A 23464-nucleotide genomic window follows, 5' to 3' on the forward strand; every position below is an offset into this window, starting at 1 on the left:
GCGGAGCCATGTGGGGTAACGTGACAGCTTTCACAATCCCCAGCTCCACCGGGCCTCGGAGAATTGCTGAGTGTGGCATGGCCCTGAAAGATAGGCTGGAGCAGAGCCAAAGGGGGTGGGTGCTTCCAGTGAGCGCCAGAGAGGACATGGGGTGCTCAGCTGTGACACATGGGAGGTGGCCTCCACCAGGCATTTGTCTGATGGTCCCCTGCCACCCCTCTGGCCTTCTGAGGGTCCCCACCCTCCAGCAACAGCAGGGGCTCCTGGCTTTTTAGCCTCATGGCTCCCCCTTTCCCCACGTCTCCCACACCCCACACTCATGGGGTGTGGGGCAGACTCTTGGGACCCACCATGCTCGTGTGGTGTTACCTGGTTGTGCAAGGCCCTGGCACACCCATGTCTGGGCGAGAATCTGGAAGGCTGCCAGCCCGGGGCCTGGGAACCAGGCTGAGAAGCCTGGGGGTGCGGGTGGAGCCTCCCCAGACTGGCCCACCTGGGAGAGGCCCCAGCTACATGGTGGGGGCCTAGGGCAAGCTCCCATTCTTGCCCACTATCTATAGGGCACATGCCCTGAGCCCAGGAGCCAGATGAGCAGACAGACGAGAATCCTCATGTGGGCAGTGAGAGACGTACCAAGGTAGCAGGGGACCTGGAAGGAGGCAGCCCCCGCGGCTCCTCAGGCCCAGCGAGGGGGTCAGGGACGGTGGGGAGGAGGTGCGGAAGCAGCCCCCTGGTCACCCAGGCCCAGGTTCACATGGTGGGGCCGAGCCTGGGGCGTGCCCTCACCCACTGGACTGCTTACAGTTTGGGCAGAGAACTATCTGGGGGACCAAACACCTGATTTCAGTCTCAGCAGGTCCTCTGATAAGGCTGTGGCTGCCCACACCCACCAAGCCTGGGCCTGCCTCACCCATTGCACACCTGTCCCCACCTGCCCAGCTGCAAGGCTGCTGCACCCAGGGGGCTGCACAGGTCACTCCCTCTCCGGCTCCCAAGGCAGGTGGCCTGGACACACCTGGTTCACAGTGGCTAGTGGGTCAGGGGCCCTGGGCAGGTCAGGGGCTGGCATGAAGCTTGCGGGTCCCTGTGAAAACCAGACAGAGGGCGGGAGGGGATGGGGGGATAGGGAGACTAGAGGAGTAGGCGTGGGTGGGGGGCTGCCTGGAGGAGATAACTCCAAGCTTCAAGAATGAGGGTTCAGGACATAGGAGATGGGGCAAAGGTTGTCTGGAGGAGGGGACAGCCTGAGCCAGCAGAGAGGCAGGACAATGGTGGGGAGACAGTTTGCCTCCCCGGCAGGGTCTGGCTCACACACTCATGCTGCTTTAGGACGCGTTGGCTGAGTGGCCCGCACCCCTAGGGTGCCGAAGTCATGCCCTTTTGAGACAGAGCCTCAGCCAGACTCGGCCCCCCCACACACACACACACCCACAGTCCTGGGATGCAGGCAGACCCACTCGAGCAGGGCTTTGGGGACCTCGAGAGGCAGCGGTCCCAGAGAGATTTTATTCACTCTGCCCAAAAAGACAGGCTGTGTCCTGGAAGCAAAATGGGAAGCAGTTCCAGCGGCAGGGTCCATCCCAGTCAGAGCCACGAGTGGGGGGCCTGTGATCCCCAGCAGGTCACGATGGGGAGGAATCGCTTATGCTGCAGCCGGACAGCTTCAGGTTAGACAATAGGCAGCACTTCCTGAAAAGAGAGGTCTCCTGAGGTGCCGGTAGTATGTGGGGGCAGGGCAGGCAGACAAGCCCAGGGCCCCTGCCGTGGGGCCCAGCCTTTCACAGGGGAGCCTTGACAAGCTTCTGGAGGGCCAAGTGATGGAGTGGGGATGCGGGTGTCAGCCGGTGCCTGGCCCCCACAGCCAGGGAGTGGTGGGTCCTGGGGTAGGTGGGGCAGGGTAGGCAGGACATGCAGTAGAGGCATCTGAGGCCCCCTCCAGGCTTGGCGAACTTCAAGGGGTGGCCCAACAGGGCAGAATGCAGGTCTGAGGCCGACTCTTCCTTCAGGAAGCCCTCCCTGACTGCTCCCATCTCCCTCCAGCACCTTCAGCTCCCCATCCACTGTGCATGCCCCACACACAGCAGGGGCTTTGCCTCCTCCCAGGACTGGCCCTTGGACACACTCCCCAAGCCAGGGTTCAGCCACAGGGTGTGAGCTTCTCGGAGGAGCAGTCAGCCCTGCCTGGGGGGGACTTACTGAACTGGGGGCCAGGTCGTCAGCCCCAGTCTGGAGGTGCTGCAGGAGAGTCGCCACTTCCAGGTTCCCAGCAGCTTCTGCCTGTGGGAGGGAGCGCGAGGAAGGGGCTGCCTGGGGATGCTGGTCAGCCAGGCCCTACCAGCCCTTTCGCCACCCCCTCTGGTCCACCAGGACGCCCTCCCTGACTCCTGCCCATGTACACAGGACCCCATGCCTCCTCCTTTCTCCTCGTCCCCAGAGCTGCAGGCCCAGGGAGGGGTCAGGACTGCAAGGGGACGGCTCCCTGGGCTCCTGAGTGTGAAGTGTGTCCACCAGGAGAGCACAGTTGGGCGTTTGGGGGAGGGGCAGAAGAGGGGAGCTTATGGAGCTGTCAGGGAGGCCTTCCTGCAGGATGTCACCTTGGAGAGGGCAGCAGAGCACTGGTGGCACTCACCACGAGCAGGGCGCAGCGCCCATCATAGCCAGGCTGCCCGAGGTCAGCCCCCGCCTGCCACCACGCCTGCAGACCTTCACTGTCCGCCCTGGATGCCAGCCTGGGAGGGGAGCCAAGCAGGGGGCGCCATCAGGCCTGCTGGGCACCTGTCCAGTCCATCTGCCCACCTGCCTGCCTGGGGGTGCCCTTGGAGCCTTTACAAAGTCAGCCCCAAACAGCTGACCCAGCAACGCTGAGCCCTGGGGCAGAAGTGCAGGATCAGGCAGCCTGGAGTCTGGCTTCACCCAGTGGGGATGACTGTGACTCAGGTCAAGGGTGTGCACACATGCACACACATGCACGAGCATGCACACACATGCACGCACACACACGCGAGCATGCAGCACACACGCACACCCCCCACCTGCTGGGTGTTGCATGCCAGTTTCACATTTCACAACACAGCTCTCCCCGGGTGGGGCCCATAGAGGCAGCAGGAAAGTCTGAAGCAGGCCAGTGGTTCAGAGAGGACACGGTGGAGGGGGGCTGGACCCAGCAGGCTGCATGGGGGGTCCTGGCTGGGAGCAGGGCCTGGACCCGCCTGCCCTGGGAAAGAAGGTTGGAGGTGGGCACAGAGCACCTCCCGGGCACTTACCAGGCTCCTCCTCACCCTCTGACTCTCTCAGAAGAGCCCAGTCCCCACCCGGGGACCTGGCAGGGTGTGCTGGCCAGGGATGGGGGCTGGAAAGGGAAGGGCTACCCCTCCAAGGGGCCCTAGTGATCCCGCTCTAGTCAGGAAACAGCAGCAGCAGCAGCCCCCACAGTGGTGCTGGGTAATTTTGGGGGTGAATCACTCTGGATGGCACCACTAGCCATCCCTGGGCCTGACCCCAGGCCTGTTGCACTAGCTCCCACACACACTTGACCCTGGGAAGGGTGGGCCCCCCAAATCTAGCCAAGCAGCTCAGGTTGGACAAACCCACTTCTGTGGGACTTGGCTGTCACCTGCCCTTTCTGCTTCAGTTTCCCCCATCTGTCAGTGGAGTCAACAAGGCCCACCCAGGGGTGCAGCCCTGAACCAAGTCACCCCTGTGGTTGTGGGCAGGCCCCACAGGGTCAGCCCGAACCCCTTGGTCCTGGGCCCCACGTCCACCACATCTGAGAGTCCACCTCACCCTGTATTCTCAGAACAGTGGGCAGGGGGCGGGTCAGCTTGCAGGGTTTGACCCCTCAGGGACTGGAGGGGCTAAGGCTAGGGGCCCATGGGGTCTCTCCACGCCACCCCACATCTGGGCCACAGGCCTCCGGGGTTGGATGAGGCCTTGCTGGGACCAAACCATGGAGGTGGAAAGAAGTTGGAGGTGGGGTGACGGGCCAGGGCTGCTTCTTCCTGTGAATGGGCAGCTTGCCCTTCCTCACCCCCAGCAGTCATGCCGAGATCCCACCGTCGCCACCCACCCCACTGGGCCTGGGATGCAGTCTCCAGTCACTTCTAGCACCCCAACCTCGGCCACACCAGCCAGGCCTCTGCCCTCCTGTCTCCACTTCCCGCTTTGGTCCCTTCCCCTCACCCAGGCTGGCACAGGAGCTGCTGGCGGGTGCAAGGGAGGCAGTGACAGGGGATCAGTCAGCAGCACCATGGGGAGGGCCCAGAGCATGGAGGGAGGCCCTGAGCCCTGCGGCCCTGGCCTGTTGTTCACCCAGCCCCCGCCAGGGCCCATACCGCCCTGTGTGTGTCTCGCCAGGCTGCCTTGGTGGTCACTCCAGGCAGCTGTGAGGTCAGAGTCCTGTTGGCAACTGGCTGCCACGCCCGTGAAGCCCCCACCCCAGCCCACCGTTCCTCCCTGCAGGCCTGGCTTCCCTTCCTGGAGCCGGAGGCCCTCACCTGCACAGCTCTGTCCCAGCATCCTCCAGCTCCTGGGGGGACAGGCAGGCCCCAGCTGCCCGCAGCAGCCCAATGACACTCCGATGCCTGCCATGAGGAAAGGTGTGCTGACCGTCTGCCCCGGCAGCCTCTGCTCAGACACCCACAGGGCCTCAGGGCCTGTGCACGGGACCCGGAGCCCACCTGCCCCAGGCCAGAGTCCTGCCTTGCACTCCGCCATGACAGCCTGGGTCTGCAGGGTGGGGCCGAGCCCAGGGCGCCCCGGCCCCCGGCCCCATGCCGGGGCGTCAGTCAGCCCTAGCCGCACGGCTCCTCCACCCTCCCCACGTGGTCCTCTCCCAGCTATCCTGAGGGCTGCAGCACTCCTGAGGGCACACAGGGACAGCCCACCTGGAGGACAGTTTCTACACTGAGCTACCCAGCCCACCACACACACCTACCCTGGCCAGGGCTGGGCCTGAGGAAACTGAGTCAATTGGGCCCAGAATATGCCCTTGGGGGTGGGGTGGGATGAAACATGAGAGACAAATGTGAACAGTGGGGTCAGGCTGGCCCAGAGAAGGGTCTGGATGTCTGCTGGTGTCCAGAGGCCGTATCTCCTGGGCCAAGTTGGGGTGAGCCGGCCATGGGGGCAGGTGGGGTGGGGGCGGGCCTTGGCACACACCCCGCTACAGTAGGGGGACACCGACCCTTGCCACATAACCACTAACCAGCCCCTCACAGTGTCAGGGTGGACCATATATTGCATGGTCACTCTACTTTTAGGGAGGCTGGGACCCCCAGGCCTTGCTCCTCACCCCCACCCCCAAAGAGCCCTTCTTGTCGGTTGGCCCTTTCGTGCATAGCAGGGCCAGGTAGGGGAGTGAGGCCGGGAGACCGGTTTGGGGGGTGTTGTGACAGCGGGGCGGGGATGAGGGGGTGGGACCAGGATGGGGTGAGCTCATCATGCCAGCCACCCACGCCCCAGGATGCACAGGCTGCAATCTCCAGTCACATCACCACAGTGCCGGGGTACACCCTGCACAGCCCCTCACCTTCTGGCCAGAGTCAGGCCTGTTCTGGCGACCCCATGCTCACATGAGCCTGGGAAGGAAGGCGTGACTAAGGGTCACGCACCCCACCCCAGGGTTCATAGCAGACAAGGGTGCCCAGGGCTTGACCCTGACAGTCTGATGACCTGGGTACAGACAACCCTCAACTCAGAATAATCCAGGGACCTGCAGGCCACGTTCTCCCCCAACTCTCCTCCACCAGGGAGAAAGGCTGGGGGGAGGCCAGGGACTGGGGGCTACCACAGACACTCTGCCAAGGCTGGCTTTGCCTTTGGGAGCAGGAAGACTACCCAAGGGTGAAGAGCAAAGCTGCGCTCCCCCACACTCACACACACACACGTGTGTGCGTGTTCACATGTGCACACGCACACACACAGGCTCCGGTCTGACGCTGCTCTGGGCCTCCGGACAGGCGATGGGGCAGAGGGCCCTGCCCCCACCCGGAAGGTCTTCCCAGCAAGGTCCATGCTGGATAGAAACGAGAATGTGGGCCCTAGTCCCCAAAAGCCCTGTCCACCTGTGTGTCGCCACCCCCTGTGCGTTTGGACTGTCGTCAGAGCAGGTAAGGCCAACCCTTGAAGACATGCCAGGGCCTGAGGAGGGCAAGGAGACGCCCCAGCAGAGGGCACATGGACGGCCTCAGGCCCCCACGTGCGCTCTCCACACCCAGGCCCAGTGCCTGCCCCGCGGACCACAGGGGGAGGAGTCAGAGTGGGGCAGGGGTGGGACCAGAAGCCCCACGTCCCCCGATCCCTGGATGGCGACCACCCGCTTGTCATGACTTCGTTCAACATTGATCCTCACACACCCTCTACAAGGTGTAGCCCCCCACACCTGTGCCTGTCACAGAGGACCCAGCAGAGGCCTGAGTGACCCCAGTTCTGGGCCTGGCTGCAGGGCAGGGCACCCCCACTGCCTCTCGGCACAGCTACTGTGTCCTCTGTCCCCTTCTCGGAAGAGACCTCAGCTCTGCAAGGCCCCCCACACCCTCAGCCAGGCCCCTGCCTTTAAGAAGCAGAGGGCGAAGCCAGCTTGGGGGTCCCCTCCCACTACTGTGCAGGCTAAGCCTGCCCCTGAGGGCATCTACCTGTGCCCATCCCAGCCCCAGGTCTGGCACTGGGCAGCCTGCTTTGTGCCTGGCCCATCCGATGCTAGGTGGAGGCTTCTCCCCTTGCCCCGCCCCTCAGCCCCCAGGTGTGCGCAGACGACTTCCAAAACACACGGGAGATCCTTGTGATGATTTGTCGGTAAGTGTTTTCCTTTTCTAGAAACTGTTCCAGGGTCTTTCTTGGCCTGCCTGGCTCAGCTTGGAAGTTACCTTCTCCAGGAAGTCCTCCCTGACCACCCTGCCCAGAGTCTGTCCTCCCTTTCTGGGCCCAGGCATGGTGACTGCTAGTACATGGGGCCCAGGCTGGGGATGAGTGAGGCTCTCGGGAGCAGGCGTCCTTAGCCATCCAGCTCTGCCTGGGGAGCTGCCTGCCCACAGGTACACCTCCACACAGCTCTGTGCAGGCCCCCCATGCGTCGCCCCTGCCCACACGTCCCTGCAGTATCTCCAGGTACCTGCCCCTTATGGCCAGCAGCAGCGGGCTGAGGCCGTCTTTGTCTCGGGCGTTCGCATCCACCCCTCTCTGCAGCAGCATGGTGACCACCCCGGCGTGGCCCCCTCGGGCGGCCGCATGCAGTGGAGTTTGACCGTTAAAATCCTCCAGGCTCAGGTCACTGCCCTGAGGTGACACAAGGACATGTCCCCCACTGAGGAAGGGCTGGGCAGGGTCAGGTAGGCCACGGGGAGGGGATGGGAAGGGTCAGGGTGCACCCCGAGGGTGGGGCCCGGCACAGCCACTATGCCCCCCTTAGCTGCAATGAGGCTGCACAAGCTGGCTGCCCAGCCTGGTGGACCCAGGCACAGGGAAGTTATTGGGCCCTCCCTGGGCCTGGTGTGATGGGCTGGGGGTGGGGGGTGGGGGCTCACCAGCTCTGCAAGCGCCCGCAGGGCCTCCAGGTCACCAGCACGGGCTGCGGCACAGGCCAGACTGGGCGTCAGGGCGTCTCGAACAGCATCAGCCTGCTGGATGGGGGGTGGCGGCACCCTGGGAATATGCTTTTCCCTGGGGTCCTCAGCACCCCCCCAGCCTGGGAGCAAAGTCCAGGACATGAGGCCACCATCTGGCGCCGTCCTCACCAGTTGTGTGTCCAGGGCCTGCTACCCACCCTCTGTGACCCATTTCTTGGTCTGTTCCCACCGCCTTCAAGGACACAGAGACACAATCTCCACAAGGCATGGGTTTGGCTGAGCATGGGAAGGGGTACCAGGCCCCCTCCCCTAGAAAGACCCTCCCCTGCAGGTGTGCCATGTCCCCCCCAGCACCAGGCATGTGGTGGACTGTCCAGGAGCTCCCCAAGATGCCAGAGGCCCGGGGGGTCCCAGCAGGGGACCCTGCAGGTGGCCCCACACCTGGCCCAGCCCACTCTTAGCCCCGCGCCCACGGCTGGGCCTGATCACAGGCTGTGGTAGCCTGTATCGAAGCCATTAAGACACGACGCAGCCACCCTAATAACAGGCCACACGCACCCCAGCCTCTCATCTGACCAGTGCCAGCCCCGAGCAAGCAGCAATTAACACCACCAGAGCTCTCCACAACAGGCTTGTCCCCACCCCTGCTCTGAAGAAGGGAAACTGAGGTACATGGTGTGACCCTGGGCAACACTGGACTCAGTACTCTGAGCCCAATCACCCGCTGGGCTCAAATGCCAGGCCTGGACCCTTCCCCAGAGGCCAGGTGTGCGTGTGAATCACCCCTGTGGGCCTGGTAGAGCCTGGAGCCCTGACCCCAGACCCTGAAACATGTCCTCGGCTACCCTGCTCCTTCCTGGGTCCGGGCACCCTGGCAGAGACATGGAAAGGGAGCTCAAGGCTGGCCACTGCTCCAGGCTGGGAACACTCCTGCTGTGGACCCGGGGCCAGAACCAGGTAGACCTGGGGACAGGACCAGGTGGACCCGGGGCCAGAACCAGGTGGACCTGGGCCAGAGCCAGGCTGCACCTGGTGGTATTTTGCTCGTGCATTGGAATGAGATGGCTGAGGCTGGCACCTGGCACATCCAGCAGGAACCCATCCACAGGCCCCATGCTGTCCACTGGGCAGTACCTGACTCAGGCTGAGGAGTTGGGCAACCCCAAGGCCCAGCGTGCTGCTCTGAAGGGAAGGCTGGCACTCGTCTGCCACGGGCAGCGTCATCTCTCCCCGAAGGTCCCTGGCCAGCAGCTGGAGAAGCACAGGAGAGCAGGACCCCAACCCAGCAGCTCAGACCAGCCACTTGGCCTGGTGCCTGGGTGACATGCGACCAGGGCTGCCCCAGGCCTGGGACCCCTCCATTCAGGCTTTACCCCATCAGGCCTGAGCCTGGTACAGCCCAGGTCCCCAAAGGCCAGCCTTACCCTCCATCCCAACTAGCTCAGGGTCCCCAAGCCCCCAGTGGCCTCTGCCCAGCCAGAGGGCCTGGGGCTGGCTGTGTCTGAGGCCTGAGAAGACTGGGGAAAGAGGAGCTTTCTGGAAGCAGCTTGGGGACCCTAAACATGTACCACACCTGAGACTCCCCGACAAGGTATAAGTACAAACTGGGCCTGGGCTTGGGGTCAGCAAAGGTGGGGGGCAACCCAGGCCCCAGAGCTGGCTCTTTGCATCATGGAGACCCCCATATCCCTGCCCTCTTCCCAAACCCAGGCACACACCCCTGGACAGGGCCCCACTGTCTGCCCGAGTCACACCCCCAGCACGCCCTCAGGATCCCACTGACAAGTGTTCCAAGACCGCGCCCACAGCCCGAAGGGCACGCACCTCCTTCCTGCTGTGCAGGCTCAGCCCGGGCTGGCCCAGCACGTAGGACAGCTTGGCCAGGGCGGCCTCGGATGTCATGTCAAATCCTGACACAATGCCAGCTCCCACCGTGGCCTATGGGGAAGGGGCACAGGTGGGAAGTGGGGTGCGGGGTTCCCTCCCTCCCCGGGCCTCCACCCCCCGCGCCTACCATGCCAGCGGCGTAGTCTGAGGTCACGGTACCCTGCAGGCAATGCGTGCAGTTAAGGATGACGAGGCCTCGCTCCGTCGCTGCTCGCAGTTCCCACAGCAGGTCGGGCTTGGTGGGCCCGTTCCCCGAGCCGAAGGTCTCCATGACCACACCCTTCAGTGGGGGCTGCAGGAAGGCCCGAACCTGAGGGGCGGGAGAGCATGGTGAGGCCTTCAGCGATAGGGACCAACAGGCTCGCCAGAAGCGGGGCCACCTGCCGCGCTCCGCGTGGGCCACGTGGAGAGCCGTGACAGCCTGCTCCCCACCCAGTCCTCCCAGTGGGAATCCGTGTCCCACTTCAGTGTTTAAGACCGTGTCTGGTGTGGAGAGAACCAGAACACGGTGGAGACCCAACAGAGGAGATCGTGGGGAGCAGCTGGGGGTGAGCAGAAAAGCCCACCCCAGCCAGGCTGCCCCACCATCCTTTCCTGGCCCGGCCCCTCCGTCTGCCCCGTCTCGCACACGGCGGGATGCTTCCTAGAAGCTGGTATTTGGGGAAAGGGTCTTGCAGCTAAACATAAATGCAGGGTTCCTGTTACTGACATAAGCCGGGGTGCTGGCCCACCCACATCCTGCGAGCCTGGAAGTCTCCACTCAGAAGACAGGACGGGCCTTGGGTTCCCCACTCACAGAGACCTGTCCCCAGCTCAGCCTTGCTCAGCTTTGGGGGGTGTAGGGTGTCGGAGGAGGGCAGGAGGGCTATGGAGCCGGCTCTGTGGCCCTTCGTTTTCCAGGCTACAGCGTGTTCTAGAAATCTCCTGAGTAACCAGGCCATGACTTCACAGGCTGGCATGGTTTTCCCAGAAGGACTCTGCGCAGCTCAGCCCCACTTCACATGGCAGCCTCGAGCGCTGACTTCCAGCTATGAGAAACCTAAGACCCGCCTCATAGGCCAGGGCATGCCCAGTGGTGAGAGCCTTGTGCAGCCACCCTGCCACCAGTGTCAATCCCTGGGAGGACCGTCTGCAGGGGTCCCTGGGTCCTGGCCCTGCCCTGGCTCCCAGAAACAGCGTCCGACTGCTGGTCCAGAACCCGGTAGGCTGTGCCTATTGCTTGAGCAATGACCCCTATCTTTCCCCACCCAGCCTTCCACAGTGCGTGGCCACACTGCATTCATTCTCCAAATACTGTGGATCGCTCGTCCTGGGCCAGGCCCCAAGATAGGCACAAGGGCACATGGCGAACAGGCTGCCCCGTCTGTCCCCAGCACCCTGTGAGAGGGCTGGGGACTGGTTCACAGGCTGTGGCCCGGATGTTGGCAGCAGCTCGGGGCCGAGTCCTGGAAGCTGGCACTCCTGTTGCTCTGACCGGGCCACCCAGTGTGTGTGGATGCACCGTGAAGCCACCTGTGTCTAGACAGAAGAGGGGGCCACAGTTCTTGGACAGTCACAGCCCGCCTGCAGCCACAGTGCCTTCCGGTCTGGTGCCAACATCCCTGCACTCATGCCAGCAGTGCCCAAAGGGGCTTTTAGCTCAGAGACCCTCTAAGCCATAGACCTCATGGTGTCTGAGCCTAGCTCACAAAGCAGGACAGAGGCAGGCTCTGCAGCTGCCCACTGACAGTGGGTGGCTGAGGGTCAGTGGCGGGGAGCAGCCACTCCCGGGTGCACGCCCCATCGTCCCCAGAAGAATCGCCGGACGAGGGGCCATGAGTCCAGGGGCATCCAAAGGAAAAGCTCATATCACAGAAATGGTGAGTTTGGGCCCCAAAGCCTTCGCAGAGGAAGCCGGGGTAGGGCGTGCAGGTCCCCATGACACGTGCAGATTCCGGGGACAAGGGGTTCTGGGTAGCTGTTACTCTCCGCGTGCCTGGGGTGACACGATAGGAAGCTGGTCCAGCCCCTGGGGAGCCGTGGGGTGTGCTGGGTGCACTGGGCCAGGGCGGGTCCCTACCAGGGTGGCGGGGATCCCAGGGTAGAGACGCAGCAGGCCCACGTCTCGCTCCATGGTGCTGTGCACCACCAGCCGCTCCTTCCCGCGGACCTTCCGCACCAGCTCCCGGTTGACTGTGAGGACAGAGGGACTGTGTGGGACTCGCAAGCCACCTGCCAGCCCAGCTCCTCCAGCCCCTCTGTGCCGCCCGGCCTCTCTCTGGCATTTTCAGAGCCCCGTGCTTTCACCCGGCACAGCCTGCCAGCCCTGGGCTCACTCACGCTCTGGCCTGTGCCGGGCTCCACTGGGGGGCACCAGGCTTAGGGGACAAGGAGGACCCCTCAGGGACAGAGGCCTGCCTGAGCCCAGCAGGCTGCATAGTGGTGGTGGAGGAAAGGCATTCCAGCCAAGGGAACTGCACATGCAGAGGCTAGGAAGCACAACAGATGTGGCACAGCTGTAGGTTAGAAAGTGGTTTGCTGTCCTAGACCACAAGAAAATGCGGGGTGGCATTCTCAGAACAGTCAGCCTCACCTGCCTCTTACTGGGCACCTACCGTGCCCACAACCCAGTGAGCCAATGAATGAATGAATGAATGAATGAATGAATGAATCTATTGGACCCCTCACCTTTGGGGAAAGAAAGCCTCCGTCTGATTCACCCCAAGGTCTCAGAGGCCTAACGTGTACCCACCCCGCTCCCCACGACAGGGAGGGTAATGGTGGGTCCCAGCCCTGTGGAGAATGGAGAGGAGCGTATACTCGAGGTCAGCGCCCTTGAGCCCACCATGCAGAGGAGTTCCCCAGAGGGTCCGTCTCTCCCTGGTCTGAAGGCCGCTGCTCTGCCAGGACTGAGCCCTGGGTGGTGCACGGCAGGGCTAGGCAGCAGGTCCGGCCTGTGAACCTCGGGAGCCCAGTGCCCAGCACCGGGCCCATCTCTCAGCCCCTCGGCAGCACAGGCAGCCTGGATGGGGCAGAGGTGGGCGTCAATGACCCTGGCACCGAGTGCTATTAGAGCCTGACCAAGGTGCAGGCACCATGAAGACCCCAGTCCATCCCAGGGAAACCGGGGCCCACACAGGGGAACCATTTTGCAAGGCCGCCCAGAGAGTCAAGCGCAGAGCCAGGAGGGGCGGGGGGCTCCAAGGGAATTGTAAGCCTGTGCCCCTTGCTGTATCTGCCAGAGCACTTCGCACGGGACAACAAACTGAAGAACGTTCCAGATACATGCGGCCCTCTCACAGGGACTTAGAAGGAGCAGGTAAGAGACATGGGGACTCTGGGGGATGGGCAGTGTGGAGGGGCCAGCAAGGTGGAGACCCACATACCTCCCCCGCCCACCAGCGTGGCATCAGTGAGGTGTCCTTTACTGTGCCCCAGCTGGGCAAACAGGTAAGACGGTGACAGGTGTGGGTGTTGCCACCACCCAGGAGTTAGGGCTGCAGAGGGGTGTGCAGAGACAAAGAGAGCCTGTGCCCCCAGCGGCTGGCCCATGCTCCTGAGAGCCCACGGAATCCAAGTTTCCTGCCTGGGCCAGTGGGGGCCAGGGCCTGGCTGTCCCATGACCACAGGGGCGGGGCGGGCGGGGTAGGGGTGGGGGAGCATGTGGCCAGGGCTTCTGCAGGGAAGACATGGTGGCCTGGAGGCCTGGCATGGACCACGCTGCCTCAGCCACTTGGTGGCGCAGGGCCAGCAGGGCCAGGCCCCCAGCACCACCACACCCTCTGCCCACAGCTCAGCGCTGCCTTCTGAGCCCTAAGCCCCTCATCTGCAACGGCATCTCAGAGGGAAGCCCCTGAGAGGGGACCGGAGGGCCACCGTCCTGGCTCCAGCTGGTGGTGTCATCTACCAGCTGCCTTGTTTATACCCTGCTGGCCCAGGCATCCCTCAGCGCCTCCCCGGGGCCTGCCAGCCACACCCTGGGCAGAGCTTGGTGTTTCCCAACACCAGGTGCCAGAACCAGCTGTGCGCAGGTTCTCACACACCCACACGGCCCCCTCCCCCGGCCAGCAGGAAGCAATGGGGAAATCAGGGGCCTGGGGGCCCAGGGAGGCCGCTTTCCTTGGGGCAGCCTCAGCCCGCACCCACGAAGCTGCCTGGCCTGGCCTGTGCGGGCGTCCCTGTGCCCCGTGGCCTGCCTGGGCTTGGCATGGCACAGGCAGAGGCCCTGGGAACCAGTGAACTCCTCGGCGCCTGCCAGCCAGCTGGTCCCAGCCCCACTCCTGAGCCCCAGATAAGGCGTGACTCAGTCCCCATGGGGGAGGGGTTGCCCGCTCCTTCCTTCCTCACCCCTGGCTTGGGGTGGCCCACGCAGGACAGGGGGGTTGGGTGCCACCACCCAGCACAGGCAGGGGCGCCAGGCCCTCCACCAGCTCCAGCACACGTGCCACCTCCTTCGGGAAGCCTTCTGGGCTGCTCTGACCCTCAGTGAGCAGGTGGACCCGCCCAGCCCCCAGATCCCTGGGCTGACACATGTGAGGTGCACCGAGGTGTCCTGATCCTTAAGCCCCCAGGAAGGCACCCTGGAGAGCAGGGGGGGGGGGCTGGCGAAGAGCGCACAGGGTCAGGCCACTGGAATGGGAGCCAGGGCTCAGAGCCAAGCCGCTCCCCCCGTGTGGCCCTCCCCCTCTCCACGTGGGTTTCCCACCCTGGGGTCTCCTCCTGCCTTGGCTGCCTCAGCCCCACAACCTCCTGGCAGAGGGACCCGGGCAGCCAGCAGGGGCCACCCATCACCTGCCCGTCACCACGCCTGACCCCACAGCTATGTGTCCTGACCTGAGATAGGAAGGTTCTGGGGGTTTTCAGGGTCACTGACCAGCCCACCCTGCGGGGAGAGAGCCCAGACCCTTCACCTGCTCCACAAGGAGACCCCCAAGGGCTTTTCCCGCCGGCCTCCTGGGGCTGCCCCTCTAGACCCCACAGGCCCCACCTTGGCCAGACAGAAGCCCGGATGGGCAAGAAGCCACCCCCACCGCCCCGAGGGCCGGACGCCATGGTCAGGCAGTCCAACTGGAAGAGCCGCCTGGGTCCTGCGGGTCCCACAGAAGCAGCTCCTCCCCAAGCCAGGCTCCAAGGTCCCCACAGGGAGACCGGCTCTGCCAGGCCTGGGGCTCCCCCATCCTGGAAGGGCCCCTGGGATGGGGTCCCACAGCTAAGGGGCTGCAGGGCCTCCACATCAGTCAGGAACAGACAGGCCAGGCTTGGGGCTGCACGTTACACATCTGGGCGGGGAGGACGCCAAGCCACTGGAGAGAATCCACGTGTCACAGGAGCATGGGGGTACGCCTGCTTGTCCCCGGGAGGGGCTTCCAGGGAGCTGGGTGGGAGTTGGAGGGGCCAGCCATGCCCACCTCAGACCCAGAGTGGGGTGGAGGCTGGGGAGGGGCCAGGAGACACCACAGGAGGGCCTGGGAGCGAGTCCCCTGGGCCATTAGGGTGGCCCTGGGTCAGAGGACACCTGAGCTCAGGGCCCAGCAGCCTCGCTGACAAGGTCTGAGGCATCCCACACCCAGGGCAAGAGGGGGGTGCTCCCCGGGGACCTCAGGACAGATGTCCTGCTGGAGACACAAGGGGGCTGGGCAACCCGCTAGGCCCAAGGGACAGAGAGACTCCCCTGGAAGTCCCAGGGACAAGGCTCCACTGCAAGAACCACATTCCTGGGGGACCGAGCAGTATGGCAGAGCCACCGACAGTCACTGAGAGGAACTCCTGGGCTCGGGGCCACATGGCCAGAGGGGACACACAAGGGCCAGATTTCCCCAAACGGGGCTCCTCCTCTGGGGCCACCTGCTGGGGCCTCCCACCACTGCGGCCATGCGTCCACCACCCCCCAGCCCAGGGCAGAACCGAGCACTGTGCTGTTCAGTCGACACGAGCGCCCCGGCTCCGCACCGTCTCCCCACACGGCTCCTTGCACAGACCCAGCAGGCACCCTCACTGCTGGCCGGGCTCACTAGGCTTACTTATGACGTCAGCGCCCACAACTGCCAGAGGCGGCAGGTTGGGCGAGCAGAAGGCTGCGAACCTGCGCGTGTCCACCTTGGTCACCCGGGTGCCCCGAAACAGCTGGTTCTGGAAGAACAGGCAAACCTGCATGGGGGGCGGGGAGGGACGGCAGTAGTGAGGCCAAGCTGCGTGCCCATGGCGGCCCCTCCCTGGTGACAATCTGTTACACGGAAACCTACACGCACATAATGAAAACACAGATAATATGGACGGAGACACATCACGTACTAACAGCAACACCCCTGGGGAGTGCCATGTGGGTGACTTTCTCTGTTTGCCGACTGTTTCTACGTGATTGTGTAGGTCACTTGAAAGATGAAGGATGGATCTTTAAAACCCCACCCGACCCCTCACCTGCGTGTCCCACCTGAGGGCCTCGGGGGCACACAGGCACCCACCATTGGACCCTGGACCCACACGGCTGATCCCCTGCCCACCACACCGCAGGGGAGGGTGGTACCTCAGGGATCACGTACTGGCCGGCCATGAGCAGGGCCCCCAGCAGGTTCTCGCGGCCGTCATTCCACAGGGCGTGGATGGGAACCTAGGGAGAGGCCGTGGAGAGTGGCTGAGGTCCGGCCCAGGAGACCCCAGTGGGGGTCTGTAAGGAAGAAGGGCCGGGGCAGACTCGGGCTGGTGGGAGGGGGTGTCTGCAGGGACAGCACTGGGGCAGCTGCTCCCACTGACGATACCAGCCTGCCACCCCGGTCCCCTCTGCTCCCCCTGCAGACCTCAGGGCCCCCTGCTGGTGGCCACAGGCCACCCAGTCCCCGCACTGGGAGGAATGACGACGGGCCTTCTGCCCAGGGGACCACACCACTGCCCAGCCCAGCTCCCTGGTCCCCAAGGGCACGTCGGCCTCGTCCCCTCACTGCCCCAGTCAAGTCATGGGCCAGGCAGAGGGCGGCCAAGGGCTGATGGGGAGGAGGGCTGCAACGGAAAAAAAGCCCACACGGGGCGCCCGAGCCTCCGTCACACCTACTCCTATGCCTCCCGGTGCTCGGGGGTGACTGACTAGGGGCCAGCCCCGCTCTCCTGCTCAGGAAACTGAAGAGGGGCTGGGCTGCTGTGGGGAGCAGGGGCTGGCTGGGCCACTGTCAGCAGGGGACAGGCTGACACGGGACCTCCAGAGGGTCAGAGCCCTGGCCTGTGGGCCACAGTCCTGGGTCCCCACCTAGCTCTGCTCCTCCTGAGGTATGTGGCTGTGGGTGAGCAGCCTGGGCCTCTGAGCCTCACTTTCCCCTTGGGCAGAACAGGGAGAAGGGTGCTTTATAAGGGCCGGTGGGCTGGAACATGCGTGTGTTCCTTCCTGGGCCCCAGCGCTCACAAACCCACCCTCTATCTCCCAAGGGGGCTCGGGTCTGGGAAGAGCCAGGGTCAGCCTGGGCCCGTCCCGCTCACGCGAGCTTTGAGGGGGAGGTGTGCAGCAGCTAACGGTTGTGTACGGTGAGGCCCTGGGCTTCCCCGAGTGGGCTGACCCACTGTGAGACCGCTGGAGGGCCAGGGACACAGCAGGGCAGGCAGCCGGGTCAGCACCTGGTGGGCCTGGCAAGAGGACTTCCCAGGAACCTTTCAAAGGGACACAGCTCTGGCCACCCATGAGGCCTCAGCCTCAGTCCCTGGGGAAGGACCCCGAGGCACTCATGTAGGGATGGCCCCAACGGCCGCTGCCCCTGCAATGCCACCACAGGCCATGGGGACCCCAATCAGCTTTTGACGCAGGCCCTGATGAGGCCTCCCCACAAATTCAGCAGTTTTCTAGGACATTCCACCTACTTGGGCTTTGGGGATTGTGCTGGGTCCAGATGAGAGAGGACAGGGTGGCATGTGCCCAAGTATGGCATTGGTGGGAACCACAGTGAAAAGAATGACGTGAGGGACCAAGGCAAGGCAGCTCTACAAGGCCGACAGCAGGCCGTGGGCCCTCCCCCACCAGGATGGCAGGGCTGGCGCAGGGCAGGGCACAGGGTGCTGACCAGCACCGGCCGGATGGCACAGGCAGAGGAGGACCCGCCAGGGGACCGCAGGACTGAGCAAGAAGCCAGGGTCCCACCTGGGCCCCAGCAGTGCTGACTGGCCCTATGGCCTCAGGAAGGCCAGCTTGGTGTGTTACCTGAGCACCAGTAAGGATGACAGTTTTCTGCAGGTTTTCCAGCACAAAGGAGAGCACAGAGGCGGCGAAGGCCATGGTGTCGGTTCCGTGAATGACCACGAAGCCGTGGTACTGCTCATAGTGCCTCTGTGGGAGGAGGGCACACTCAGCAGGCTGGCCCCTTGCCGCTGCTGGTCCCCCCTGGAAACAGGCGCCCGGTCCCCTCCACTGCCAGGAAAGAATCCCAGATGCAGCAGGGGGGACTGGGGGTAGGGTGCCAGTAGGGTCCTGGTCACTGGAGACCCTCTCTGGAAACCAGCCGCTGCCTGGAGTCCCAGCTCTCCCCATCCCACGGCAGCCTTCTGCCCTGGCCCCTCCTGTAAGCCCATGGTGCAATAGGTCTCCCCCTGACACCCCTCAGTGCATGAGAGGACGTGGGTCTGAGGACAGGCAGGTCCCCCCTCTAGACTTCCAGGTAGCGTCTTCCCTAGGTGATGCCCAGTCAGGGCTCCCGAGAACACTGGTCAGCGGGGGCCAGCCAGAACTCAGCCCAGTGCTCCAAAGAGCCCCTTGCTGAGTGACCGCTGCCCCTAGAGCCGCAGGAGCCATGGGGCTGAGCGAGTTACCAGCCTCGAGGTCCAGTGGGAGGGCTGGGCATGGACCCAGCAAGGGCAGGGAGCTGGGAGCCAGCAGGCGACCTGGGAGGCGGCCTGGAACTGGGCCTGGCAGGCAGGCAGCAGGCAACGGGCGAACTGCAGAAGGCTCCTTCCAGGCTCGGCAAAGGCCAGAAGCACCCCCCAGGCACAGTGGCCATCTCTGCGGGAGTGAGGGTGGCTAGGCAAGGATGTCCTCCAGCCACCACGTTCCGTGGGGCAGCCAAGACTGGGCCTCAAAGTGGTTGTGAGGGGCACGGTCATGGGAGCCAAGGGGCCTAGCCCATCCTGAGGGGGCCATCCTGAGGGGACCATTCCTCGTGGCCCATCGAAGACCAAGCCAAGCTGGCCAGCGAACTGCGGAGCTGAGCCATGGAGCGGGCTGGGGCGCCCTCTGCTGGCCACATGGAGCTCGGCCGCAGTTAGGGCCACCTGGCTCCCAAGGCCATCTGTGAGTCTGGAGGCTGGACCCTGCAGTTACGGACACTCAGGGAAGCGCTCAGGCCAGCACAGAGGCTGCTGCGGGCCACATACCAGAGATACTGCCCCAGACCATGCCCCACACATGTCCATTGGTAGCTGATGGCCCAATTCAGGGACACAAGGGCCAGGCCAGGGTCACACACTGTCCCAGATGCTCACAGTGCGTGGGGATGAGGCCCAGGAAGCTGTTCTCCCCCAGGCAGAAGGAGACAAGCATGTGACTGGGGCCCATCCCCTGGCTGCCAGGGAAGGGAAGCCCGTGTGACGTGCCTGGAGGATGGCAGGGCCCCCAACCCGGGAGCCAGGTTCATGCAGGATCGGGTCCTGGCGACAGTGGGGCGGGGGGAGCAGAAGAAAGCTGGTGTAGAGCACTCTGGCCGCAGGTAAGGCGTGCATACTCGATGCCGTGAGCCACGACACCCTCTCGCAGCGTTCTGCACCCTTTCGTGAGTCCTAACTCCACTAAGACCTCGGCCCCAGGGTATGGGGTGGACAGAGGGGAACGGGCCAGGTGTGGAGCTTGTCCATCTGTGGGGAACTAGTACATATCCCGGCCCAGGATACTAACTGGGATGAACAACTGTATGCACAAACCAGGATGGCTGTCTGGGCTATTTCCTCACCCAGGAAAGGAGGTGGCCCTCACTGCCCACCCTCTGCTTACACAGGGAAAGGGTCTCAGAGGGCCTAGCACTTTCCAGAAGCTGCCGTTCCCCTTAGACCAGGCAGGCTGACGTCAGAGTGCTTCTGCAGCGCTGGCCCTGCCCCACCCACCTTCGTAGCCCCACTCAGTATACACAGCCCTGCCCACAGTCCAAGCCCCGCCCACACCCACAGCTCCGCCCATACACTAAGCCCCGCCCACACCCCCAGCTACCTCAATGGTCTGGGCGATCTGAACCCACTCGGTGATGGTCATGTCACTGGAGTCGAAGAGGGGCTGGCACTCCAGCACTGTGTAGATGACCCTCTGGTCAGGACGGGCAGGCCTGCGGGGGACAGACGGGCAGCTCCCACTTCTCTGTCCCCTGCTCCTTTGGCCTGCTCTGCTCCCTCCGTCCAGCGGGGCCCCTGCACCCAGGGCCCAGTGTCTCTGGGTTCTGCACACCCACAAGCTCTCCGTATCCTGAGTACAGGGCCTGGCCTCCCTCTCACCAGGAGACCCCAGGAACAGGGACCATGGTCGCGGGGAGGGGCCCAGGACGGCCGCGACGTGAAGGTCTCCTCCTGTGAGCAGCGCCCCTTTCCCACCAGCAGCTCTGGGAGAGGTGGGCTCAGCCCTGGGTCAGCCAGGAGATGGCCCTGGGAGGAGGATGGCTGGCGGGAGGGAGGTCAGTGACCAGGAGGGCAAGTCCTCGCTCAGCCTGCCAGCCGTGAAGGGCACCGGGCAGCCCGGGCCGGGAGCAAACAAACAAGGGACCTTCACGCTGTGGAGAGAAGGGGCCATCTGGGGCCAGCCTCCCGCCCTCCGCAAGCTGCTGGGGGTCCGAGACTCACTTAAAAGGGGGCTGTGGGTCAGTTCTAAAGCCGTGAAAGTCCAAGAGGACATTAATGGTGGCCTCCTGCACAGGGCTCATCATGGGAGCCCTGAGGAAGCACAGCCTGCCCCACGGAGCCGGCCTGCGCCATCTGGTCTCAGGATGGCCCTCCCCCATGACAGCTGGGCCATCCCTGCCCAGGACCCCAGAGGAGCCCACACTCACGGCAGCACCAGGGTGTCCTCAGGGAGGCTACAGGCCCGGGCGTGCTCCTTGTCGTGGAACATGGGCAGAGTCCTCAGGACGTTGGCCAGGCCCCTCCCGGGGACGAGCACTGCAGGCAAAGACCAGGGGCATGGGGAGTCAGGGGCTGGCAGCCACCGCCAGCTCCCACAGATGCCGGCCCCTCTCCCCTCACTGGGGCACTTTCTGCCCATGCTGGGGGCAGGCTCTGGCAGGGGCCCCTTGTTCCGTCTGCAAAGCCAGCAATGGCAGGTGGCATCCTCATGCTTCGAAACTCTGTGAGCTTGCTCATGTCTCCCCTGTAAGGAGCCCGAAAGCCCACTCGCCTCACCCCTGAGGGACCCCCCACCCTCAGCCCTTCCTTTGGCGGCCATGAGAGTCCGTCTTTCCAGGCTAGGGGCCGGATTCTCTCCCCTGCGTGCCCCTTTCCTCAGGGTCAGCATCTCAGCTCAGGCTGCACGCAACCCCTCAGCCCACAGCCCCAGACCCTCTGCAGCCAGCCCCAAATGTCCCTCCTGCCCCCAGATGTCCCCTCCTGCCCCAGATGTCCCTCCTGCCCCCAGATGTCCCTCCTGCCCTACAGCTCCTGGCAGGGGTCTGCTTCCCACCCCTGGCCCTCCACTTGGTATACCAGTTTCCTGTGGCTGCATAACCACAAATTTAGATGGCTACAACTTAGCGAACTGAAGGCACCCATGTGTCCACCTGCTAAATCCCAGGCCCCAGTGCCAAGCCCCCTACCAGTCCCCTGGCCAGCACGGCCCCGGGCCCCACGGATGTTTGTGGATGTGATGCTGGCTTCCCAACCAGACAGGGCGACCCGAGGGGCAGCACACTGAAACACTGCCCCTCCCCCACCCCCAGTGTCTGCACAAAGTCCCCCAGTCCTCTGATCATGTTGGCTGCAGGAGTGAGCCATGCGGTTGGCTGCTTGGAGCTCTGTAAGGAGGGGACATCCGTGTGTGATTGCCAGCCCGGCCACCTCCCCAAGACACACGGCTGCCTCCACAAATGTCTGGACTCGCCGGCCCTGCCAGCATCCAGGACGGAACTTCACACCCTGGACATGGAGGAAGGCTCAGAGACACCCAGCCAGCCAGCGCTGGCGGCTCAATTTCCCCATCTACAGCGGGCTGAAAAATGGCCCCCAAAGCTGTCCACATTCTCATCCCCGGGGTCTGTGTGACCTGAATGCAAAGGTGAATTAAGGGTCTTGAGATGGGGAGATGATCCGGGGTTTCACAGGTGGCCCTGACTGCCATGACCAGCTCCCTTCGAAGAGGGGGTTAGACACACGGAGGAGGACATGGAAGGGCAGCAGAGAGACGTGAAGACGCAGGCCTGCAAGGCTGCAGGGATGCAGCCACAAGCCAAAGGACCAGGGTCAGACTTCCGCCTACAGCACAGTGAGAGGGTACGTTTTGTGGTGATTTGTTACGGCAGCCCCAAGATTCTCACACGGCCACTTTCCACTCCAGCTCCCCTCCTGGTGGGTGGCCCTGGGGTATCTGTGGAAATCTGGTAATCCAGATTTAGGTTCATGGGACAGGCTCACAACATGCATGACCCCCTCCACCCATAGCTAGGCTATTGCTGGCCACTGGTAGGACATGGGCTTCCAGGGTAGCGGGAAGGGGCAGGGTGGGAGGGCCCCTCAGGACCAGGGCCCTGGTGGCCCCAACCGGGGAGTGTGTGGGCTAAGCTCTCCTTCTGTTCTATTCTCTCTCTGCAAAATGCTGCCAACGCACTGTCATTGGAGGAGAACAGGAAAGCTTGTGGCCAGAGACAGTGGGGAGCAGCTATGTGGAGTGTCAAGAATCTCTCTCTCGCGCGTGTGTGTGTGTGTGTGTGTGTGTGTGTGTGTGTGTGTGTGTGTGTCGGGGGCATCTTGTGTGCGGGGTTCCTGTACATGTGTATGTATTAACTTTGCTTATTTTCTCTTGCTAAACTGCCTCATGTCTATTGGATTATTAGACCAGCCAAAAGAACCTTAGGGTAGAAGAAAGTTTGTTCCTCCCCACGGCTGGCGCTGTGAGCAGGATAAACGCACTGGCTGGGAGCCCACTTCCCCTTGAGGCTGCTGCAGACAAGGCGATCCTGGGGCGCCTGACACTGGGGGCCTACGATCTGGATTCTTCCATGTCAGCACCCTCCACACACACACCCTACCTCTGTCTGCCGGATCCAGTGGGAGCAAAACAGTGAGATTCTGTCTCTGTCTTCTAAATTTAGACGGCAGAAGAAAATATGTTTAAAACTAGTTTTGCAGGCAGGACACTCGGCTATTTCACAGGAGGGCCCCTGAGCTACCTTAATTCTGCTTTTCACTATCTGATGTCTTACCTTTCATCTTGTTATATGCCCTGAGAGCTTGGCCTTCGTGACCCCTGGGAATATTTTCTCTGGTATCTCCACCTGGAAGATGCACTTACTGGGCCGCACCTGGTGGCCAGTCGAAGACACTGGGGTTCCCAGTGCGCTTCTGTCCTGCCGCGCCAGCTCCCGGGGGAGTGTGTCATGAGGGGTCCCGGCCTCAAGGGGCCTTTGTCGTCTCAACCTTTGTTACCGGCTACTGCTGGCAATGAAAATCTTTGCTTTCTCTATTTTCTCGCTTCCTTGGTTAAACCATAAAAGGTTTATTGGTTTGAATCACGATAAATCTATAAATCCTACCATCAAGGCCTGACAATGGACCCTTTTAAGTAGAAAAACTTCTAAGTTGAAAAGAAAGAGTTTTTTTCTTAGAGAGCTCTCCCATTGTTATAATGGCTTGTCACTAAATTCCCTTAATAAGATGTAGCACAGGAATTAGAACAAAAGTCAAAACCCACTCACCCTTTCCTGTGTGTCTTCAGAGCGTGTAAAAATGAGGACATCGGGGCCGGCCGAATGGCGCGGGGGTTAAGAACTGGCTTGGGACGCCAGAGGACCCCAGTTCGGATCCCACATATGAGGGCCAGTGACACTGCCCTCTACAGCTAAGATGCTGAACAACAGCTCAACCTGGAGCTGGGCTGCCGGGAG

At 63.2% G+C, this 23464-nt stretch overlaps 1 protein-coding gene across 6 annotated transcripts in view; it reads right to left on the reverse strand.

Moving 5' to 3' along the window:
* Positions 1-1465: 1465 nt before the first annotated feature.
* ASPG (asparaginase) overlaps positions 1466-23464 on the reverse strand; it is a 37723-nt gene continuing 15724 nt past the window's right edge. For 2 of the 6 annotated variants that reach the window (XM_019639164.1, XM_019639170.1), the window contains exons 2-16: positions 20423-20531; positions 19597-19708; positions 17605-17730; positions 15952-16035; positions 15449-15575; positions 11509-11621; positions 9577-9759; positions 9387-9500; positions 8697-8813; positions 7521-7616; positions 7109-7272; positions 4494-4580; positions 2630-2729; positions 2197-2277; positions 1466-1689 (exon numbers count right to left, since the gene is read on the reverse strand). In XM_019639164.1, coding sequence (XP_019494709.1) covers positions 1669-1689; positions 2197-2277; positions 2630-2729; positions 4494-4580; positions 7109-7272; positions 7521-7616; positions 8697-8813; positions 9387-9500; positions 9577-9759; positions 11509-11621; positions 15449-15575; positions 15952-16035; positions 17605-17730; positions 19597-19708; positions 20423-20531 — 1634 coding nt within the window. In that variant the 3' untranslated portion in view covers positions 1466-1668. Of the gene's footprint in view, positions 1690-2196; positions 2278-2629; positions 2730-3032; positions 3215-4493; positions 4581-7108; positions 7273-7520; positions 7617-8696; positions 8814-9386; positions 9501-9576; positions 9760-11508; positions 11622-12180; positions 12222-15448; positions 15576-15951; positions 16036-17604; positions 17731-19596; positions 19709-20422; positions 20532-23464 lie in introns of those variants that run through there. The other 4 variants (XM_019639166.1, XM_019639165.1, XM_019639168.1 and 1 more) reach the window with 4 other exon arrangements.

Source organism: Hipposideros armiger, unplaced genomic scaffold (assembly GCF_001890085.2).
Source record: "Hipposideros armiger isolate ML-2016 unplaced genomic scaffold, ASM189008v1 scaffold_43, whole genome shotgun sequence".
In the NCBI taxonomy this organism is placed as follows: domain Eukaryota; kingdom Metazoa; phylum Chordata; class Mammalia; order Chiroptera; family Hipposideridae; genus Hipposideros; species Hipposideros armiger.